The 7,906-nt window shown below is 41.5% G+C and overlaps 1 protein-coding gene across 2 annotated transcripts; it reads left to right on the top strand.

The window, feature by feature from the left end:
• Positions 1 to 4,014: 4,014 nt before the first annotated feature.
• Positions 4,015 to 6,068, top strand: shisal2a (shisa like 2A). Of its 2 annotated transcripts, none has more exons than XM_019878841.1 (3): positions 4,015 to 4,547; positions 5,303 to 5,439; positions 5,553 to 6,068. In XM_019878841.1, the coding sequence occupies exons 1-3, from the start codon at positions 4,369 to 4,371 to the stop codon at positions 5,732 to 5,734; spliced, it is 498 nt and encodes a 165-aa protein (XP_019734400.1). In that variant the 5' UTR covers positions 4,015 to 4,368; the 3' UTR covers positions 5,735 to 6,068. The 2 variants fall into 2 exon arrangements, with proteins under 2 accessions (XP_019734400.1, XP_019734399.1); XM_019878840.1 differs by having other exon boundaries at positions 4,025 to 4,547; positions 5,550 to 6,068.
• The last annotated feature ends 1,838 nt before the right edge of the window (positions 6,069 to 7,906 follow it).

The raw sequence follows: 7,906 nt of genomic DNA, 5'->3' as shown, positions 1-7,906 counted from the left end.
TGTCTCTGTGTGCCCTGTGATTGGCTGGCAACCGGTTCAGGGTGTCCCCCACCTACTGCCCAAAGACAGCTGGGATAGGCTCCAGCACGCCCCGCGACCCTTGTGAGGATAAAGCGGATCGGAAAATGGATGGACGGATGAACTTGGGTCTTAAACTGGACAGTGTTTTCAAATCGGGCCGGCAAATTGATGCCGTTGTTGAATGCAGCTTCTTTCATCTTGGGCAGCTGACGAAAGTAAAGCCTCTCCTTTCTCAGCAGCATTTTGAAACAGTAATTCATGCCTTTGTCACATCTCAGCTGGATGACTGTCACGCACTTTACTTTGGAGTCAGCCAGTCCTCCAGTTGCATCTCCAGTTGCTCCAAAATGCTGCTGCTCGCCTCTCTACAGGGACGAGTGAGAGGCAGCACATAACTCCTACTCTGGCATCCCTTTACTGCCTCCCTATACAGTTCTTTTTAAGATTCTATTATCTGTTTTCAAATCTTTAAATGGCCTCTCTGAGCTCCTCCGCCTCCACGCGCCTGCTCGGTGACTCAGGTCTGCAGACCAGACACTGTTAGAGGTACACAGGACTAAGATGAGTTTATTGTTTTATGGTTTGTTGTTTTATGGATCATTTATAAATATATGGGACTGTTGTTGAGTTCGAATCACATATATATATATATATATATATATACTGTACATAACAACTTTGCAGAAAGTTAGAAAGGATAAACAATGTAGGTAAACGTATAATTGAATTTGATACTTTTTCATAAAGTACAACACCATCATGTAATTTGATTCTTCCAGAGGAGTAAGTCAGCAGCGCACATTTTTATGAATTATTTTATTTGTCACATCATATACTTTGCTGTTGCAACCATTTTACAGAATATTTGCAATGAAATAAAGGGATATTTTATTTGAATACTCATTCAATCTTAGTGTGACTAATTACAGTACCGATGTTCACCTTTTTGCTCAAGAACACATGCAAACTGTTTTATCTGTTATGTTCGATGACTAAGAGGGAAAAAAAAACCTTGTTAAAGATGTTCTTTTCTGATCACGTGAGTATTAAGGTTGCCGGGGTTTGAGTGACACACTTGATAATGGGTGAACGTACTGAAATGAAAAATAGAAGAGAAAGCTACCAAATGGGCAGACAAATTGGCTTGATAATACTGTATAACTCCTGCTGGGTCATGTCATTCACGTTTATTTTTTTTCTTTTCCCAGAAGCCTAAAAAGGTTTTGGTGAAAAGCCTGCGTGGATGTTGAGCGCCACATCACCACAGCAAAATTGCTACCATTAAAAATGTCTGTCATCATGAAAGAAAAAATATGAACACAAACATGAACCCACCCCCTCTCCCCCCAAAAGTTTTCATCCTGTCATTTATTATACAATATTTGACATAGAAGTTGATCATTAAGATGATGTTATCACGCAAGTTACATGACACACAGTTTCTGATCCAAACAATCTTTACAAACACTCAGTTCTCTTATATTTGGGTTAACTTTAAAATGACATTGAAGTGTGAGGACAAAATAATGGCGTCGCTGCAGGATGAAGGAGCTCCACTGAAAGACAATTTGTAAGGAACAAATTAGATGGAAGGACAGCCGTGTGTTCTTGGCATATGCTCTATTGATGGCAAACTGGGGAAATGGGTTGAGTTTGTGAAAACAAGAACAAGCAGAAATTGAGATGATTTACCCTACCCTTCAAAAGGAGTGGAACAGTGAGACCAATTTATTGTTGCTGTGAAAATATTTGGGTTTATCCGAATGATTACGGTGCTCATTAAAGACACGTTGTGTAAATAAAACAACCCCTGAATGTTGCCTTCCGCTAACTTAATGCTAACACATGATGCAAAAACGCCGTAGACGGCCTTATGAATCGCTTCGGTCATCACGGTCTGACAGTCCCTTTAAGCAACGCATATTTGAACAAGTACGGTGCATCAACACAGGCAGAGAGACAACGTAATAATGCTCACATGCATATATTCTTTATCATCAATGATATATGAGAGAAGGAAAACAGATGCAAGAAAAAAAAAGGAAGCGAAATTACAGGGATGACGCCAAACACATGCACAAAGCGAACATCGCATTTAATTTCCATCCATAACAGCGTAACAGGCTTTCCCATGACGGATGATATTACTCTAATTGTAATCCCAGATGTCACATCCGCATGTGCTGCTGGGTAATCTCTGCCTGGGGTCTAAAATGCATGAGGCCACAATGCATGCACGACACACTTGATTCTCTGAAGGCGGTCACAGAAGCAAAGGCAGCCAATGACACTTAAAAGAAGACGCCTGCGCTTCTGATCGACTGTGGTGTCAGAGAAACTGCAAGATTGGAATTGCAGTCAATTTAAAAAAAAATACCGGTGGATTATGTTCTAATATATGTGTGTCTTTAAATCTTGACTTGCATCCGAGGCAAACTTGTGTGATCGTGTGTGAGTCTATGAACAAGCAGTTTGTTGGTTACAGCCCCCAACCGCGATCAAATAATCCCCTTTCTTATGCCAATTTTTTTCCCCTGTTCTGGATTGGACTCCGAGATAATCTGGGATTAGAGCGAGCAGTTCGGCCTGGTGTTCTCTTCATTCATTTTCAAGGCCAGACATGTTCAACAGCCAAAGTTCATTCACTGTGAACCACAAGATATTCAATTGCACGCGAGAACTCTTTCAGTTGTAAAATGCCCATCTGACTGGAACCGTTTAAAGCCTGGATTTAAATATTGTCAGTGTTAGAGGCAGGTATGGAAGGTAACAATACCAACAATGGTAAGATATAGTTGGTGTTCTCCATCCGATTCAGACACGCTACAGCAGTTGTACTTTCTTTTTATCAGTCATCTGAGCTTTAAGGAGACACTTGAGATGGCATACCGCTGTTGTGATTTTAGCATGGTTGTGGCACACATCTGGGCAATACATTTTAAAATGTTTCCAGCAATGCGCTCATGTACCCCAGGATGGGAAACACTGCAGTAGGTGACCACAGAACGTGACAAAGCAAGTCAGTAAACATTAAAATGCTTCTCTGCTTCCTTCTATGTAGTCTGAGATGTGCAACAAGCAGTCCATCCATCCATTTTCTAATCTGTTTATCTTCACAAGGGTCGCGTGCGTGCTGGAGCCTGTCCCAGCTGTCTTCGGGGAGTACGCTGGGACGGTACACTCTGAACTGGTTCTTAGCCAATCGCATTGACGAACAACTATTCGCGCTCACATTCACACCAAGGGAGAATTTTGAGTGTTCCATTCACCTGCCCTGCATGTTTTTGCAAACTCTGGAACTCACTCCCACCCGACATCCGTAATATTGACTCTCTTTCCACATTCAAAACTCATCTCAAACCCACCTATTTAAAATTGCATACTCAGTTTAAACTCATCGCTTCTTTTATTATTTATAATTTTATCTGTGGTTTTATTGCTCTTGTTTGATTGTAAGGTGTCCTTGAGTGTTTTGAAAGGCGCTTATAAATAAAATGTATTATTATTGTAAGCTTATGTTATATTATTAATTATCATTTTATGTTTGAGCATCATATTATTTCATGTTAAGCGTACCTAAATTATATTCTGTTGTTTAATAATTGTTTCGACATGTTTTTATGTTGATAGTTTCTGATTGGCTGTTGAAGTAAGAGAAGCAGGAAGTGATTTTTTTAGTTACGAGAGTTGTGTTCTCGAACGTGCTGTGGTGTAGACGTCTCCCCCCCCCCCCTTTTTTTAATAAACTGCATGAAAGGATTTTATCTCTCACTCCTTTTGTCATTCGTAAAGAAGAGCTATCCACTAAAAACAACGAACCCCTCAACTTACATTATTATTATTATTTGGAATGAGGGAGGAAACCGCACTACCCGTAGAGAACCCACACAGACACGGGGAGAACATGGAAACTCCATTCAGGAAGGCCGCAGACGGGATCGAACCCTGTACCTCGGCATCTGTGAGGCGGGCGTCCTAACCAGTCGAAAAAAAAAAACCTGAAATGGCAACTGATTATTTCAAAAGGGGGAATTTTGTTGCTGACATCACAAGTGGCAATATTCAGCCCAGTCGACGGTCCCTTTCAACGGCAAAACCACTACTATGCATTACAATTTACACGCAAAGTAGCGGAACTCAGTCGTAAACCGAGGACCACCCCTGTACGTATAGGAGGGGGAGACAGAGAGAGAAAGAAGTAAAGGAGCGAGCGAGAGAGGGGGAGCGCGACAGCGCTTCCTCCCCTCCCATGTCATTGGTCACGAACAGCGAGCATCTCTTCGTGCATCCACAGAAAGTCCACCTGTGGAACGCGCAAGTGGCGCTTGCTTGCTTCGGCGTCTCAGCATGAGCGCCGAGTGCAGCGACTACCTGAGCGCGGACGGCGTGTTTGTCGCCGCTTTCTCCTGCCCCAAAGCGGGCAATGTCGCCGCCCGTTTCTGTTGTGGATTTAACGACTTGAAGTACTGCTGTGACGATCCCAACAGCTTTTACCCGCACGACTATGCTTACATGTGGTGGCTGAGGTAAGTCTTCGAAAGTCGTTGTCTTCTTCGCAGATTTTGTTATACAGTGATCCCTCACTTATCGCAGTTAATGGGGACAGAGACCGACCCCGAAAGAGGAAAATCCGCGAAGTAGGTACCCCCCTGTACAGTTATATGTACATGTGTATGAGTATATATAATATTTATAAGGCCAAATTTAATGGTATACATGAATGTAAAAGTAAATGTTGTCGTAATTTAACATTACTTAATGCTATATATATATATATAAGAGGTTAGTGTATAAATAACAAAATACAGTAAACATAAACCTGAAATTTCCATGTAGTACTGTATATGTTGCTCTATGTGATTCACTGTTGTTTTGCTGACTTTTGCTGCCTCTCGCAGCAAAAATTTGTCATTTTCGCTATTTTTTATTTTTTTTGATGACTACTTTTGAAAAACCCTCGATCACTGGAACCGCGATAATTGAACCGCAAAGTAGCGAGGGATCACTGTATAGATAACTAATCCTCGTTAATGTTATTTTCTTCCAATTCTTAAAAAGTCGTGTCATATAAGTGCAACGTGGTTATAGAAAATTACCGCGATGTCATTAAATGACAAAATCACTGTTAAAACATGATTCAAAATTGTGGTCCATTCCCCCGATCCACCTCCTCACGTTGTCTGTTCTATGTCATCAAAACATATTTCAAGTAATTATCGCACAGTGGACCAATGTACAGTGTGTTTTCCTTGCTATCACACATCCTTTCCTCTCCTCTCAGTATTTGGGCTCTTGTTGGCCTGTCTTTTGCAGCGGTGGTCCTTCTCGCCTTCCTCATTACAGTATGTGTGCTTTGCTACCTCTTTATCACCACCAAACCAAGCCGGCGTGACAACAACATACCCTTACGAGCACCAGGTAAGTTCGTGTCCAGGGTCCTCATTCATTTTTTTTTTTAAAGGCTTATTTATTTATTTAGTTAGTTAGTTAGTTGCTTATTTTCTTTCTTAAATCTTTGTGGTTTGCAGCAGGTGACCCCCAGGAGGGATCCAGCCTCACCGGAGCGATGTGCGCCTCAGGTCCGCAGGGATTCCGAAAGCACTTCATGAGCAGGAAGTTGCATTCTGATAACCAGCCCCAAGACCCAGAGCGTCTGTTCCAGAGGTGTTTCACATCAACTGTGACAGGCGTAAGAGTGGAAAGTCCCTCATAAAGCAATTTTAGTGGGACGGTCTGAATAAAGGAGGATAGGAACAAGGAGGAGGATTTCGTTCAATCTTTAGTTTTGCAGCCAGCTCGTTAGGTACCCCTGTACAGTCTTATGGGATCCAATTCAAGAGATGCCAGACCAGTGATGCTACACGGGTTCATACTTAAATTCTTCAAATATCATGTGTACATTTCGCCGGCTGCTCAAGCAACTCCCAAGTCGGTTACTCTCAGCCAAGTCAAGTCATCTCAAGTCAAACCAGTGATAAGTTAAAGTAGATGCAATATCTGGTCTTCATAAAGAAAGAAGACCAAAAAAGTCACATATTTTTGCAATTTAAAAAAAATCTGAAATGCAAGTAAACTGTTCCAGATTTTTTTTTTTTTTTTGCACTGATTCCAAATCTGCCTAAATTTTTTCTCGAGCATGTCAGCTTTTCATAATAATAACAATAATATGCCGGTGCCTAGCCAAATATTCTTCAGTGGGGTGTGCAGGGTAAGACATGAAGCCATCTCTGATTAGAATTTTAATTTCATTATTACTGTAGTATTAGCCAATTCATGTAACCCACAGGTGTCAAAGTCAAGGCCCGGGGGCCAGATCTGGCCCGCCATAACATTTTGTGTGGCCCGCGAGAGCAAATCAAGCATGTCAACTTTTCCATGAGCAAATTTTTAATTGTCATCATTACATAGAGATCTTGTAAGCATTATCTCATTACGTACTTAGTACATTAACGTAAACAATGGCTGAACTCACCATTATTCTTGCCTTCTGATTTCAAAACTAGTTATCCACCAATTTGTTGTGCACTGCATATGTAATATGTGGAGGTGATCCAACATTTAAACGGTTTCACAAAATTCACAGACATCATGGCCCTCTCAGGAAAACCGTAACTACAATGTGGCCCACTACAAAGATGAGTTTGACACCCCTGATGTAACCTGTATGTTCGCATAACATCCTGAGCACCGAAGTCCAAGTCTGATCTCAAAAGTTTTTGTTTTTTGTCAAGTCACAAGGCATCAAATCAGTGACTCGAGTCAACTCGAACCCCAGTTGCAACAACTCAAGCCTCTATTGTCTATCTGCATTTCTTTATTTTCATTAAATGATTAGCTCACTGTGACACTGAAGATTCTTGTAATTAGCGGAGGGCCTGCGCTTGTTTGTCTTCTCTTCACCAAGGTGGCCCCAACATGGATTAACCGGAGGTAACCACGCCAGTGTGTTTCTCATGTCCAGTTTATTCCGTAATTGTGTTTTGGTCGTAGCCATTCATGTCTCTGTGGGAAATGCGCAAATGACTTTTCTGGTGCATGTATTGTACACGTTGTGCCTGCATCATAGGCAATTTACGGATGTTCGGGACAATCCAATGTACTCGTTTCCTGTTATCTTTGTAAAGGCTTTTTTTTTCCTTTCAATACCGTTTGTGTATTGGATTCTATTAGATTGTAGTGGTGATATTAAAAGAGCAATGTTGATTGAGAAGTGGTGAATAGACGGGCAAGAACACGCATGCACTCCCTTCTCTGTCATGTTATATATTTGCTCATCAAGCTCCGTTACGAATAAATTCTGGACAGGATTTCTCAAAACCAAAGACCCTTTGCTACCTTCGTTCACTGACGCATGTGTATTAGATGGTGCATTTGTATTTTGTTCGTTCCAGAAGTATTTGGACAGTTATTGTGATATTTCCATTTGTCCACCAGGGTAATGGATTTGAAATAAAACAATGAAGATGTCAACACCAGCGTGACAATTTCAATCGACAGCGATACACCGCCATGTCACAACACAATGTTTGACACATGATGTGGTATACTTTGGATCATGTCCACTCCTCCAATCACTCTGCATGGTGCCTTTGTGTTCATCAGATGCAGAACCGTTTTGCACCTTTGTATTTACATTCACAAAGGTGTTGCGTGATCGCAGCTTTTAACGACACGCCTCGTATTGGTTCACATTTCTCAAAAATTCCCTTGAAAAAGCAATTCATGACTTTGAAGGCCCCCAAAAATCGATTTTTCAACAGTCAAGCTGTGGCCAGAACGAAAACAAAAAATGTTACGCGGAAGGGTTCTCTATTATATGGTGGCACTTGTATGGGTAATTGGTACTTCCCTGTGGAGTCGCTCTCTGTAGAAGCGATTGGGTGGG

The sequence above is a fragment of the Hippocampus comes genome, unplaced genomic scaffold (genome assembly GCF_001891065.2).
Source record: "Hippocampus comes isolate QL1 unplaced genomic scaffold, H_comes_QL1_v1.1 scaffold85, whole genome shotgun sequence".
In the NCBI taxonomy this organism is placed as follows: Eukaryota; Metazoa; Chordata; class Actinopteri; order Syngnathiformes; family Syngnathidae; genus Hippocampus; species Hippocampus comes.
The sequence above is the reverse complement of the archived record's forward strand: the minus strand, read 5'-3'. Positions and strand labels throughout refer to the sequence as shown.

Bases quoted from the DNA above. Each gene is read 5' to 3' on its own strand.
- shisal2a (XM_019878840.1), top strand. From the start codon at position 4,369: ATGAGCGCCGAGTGCAGCGACTACCTGAGCGCGGACGGCGTGTTTGTC. The intron at 4,548-5,302 runs GTAAGTCTTCGA...CTCTCCTCTCAG, and splicing joins GCTTACATGTGGTGGCTGAG to TATTTGGGCTCTTGTTGGCC. The intron at 5,440-5,549 runs GTAAGTTCGTGT...TGTGGTTTGCAG, and splicing joins CATACCCTTACGAGCACCAG to CAGGTGACCCCCAGGAGGGA.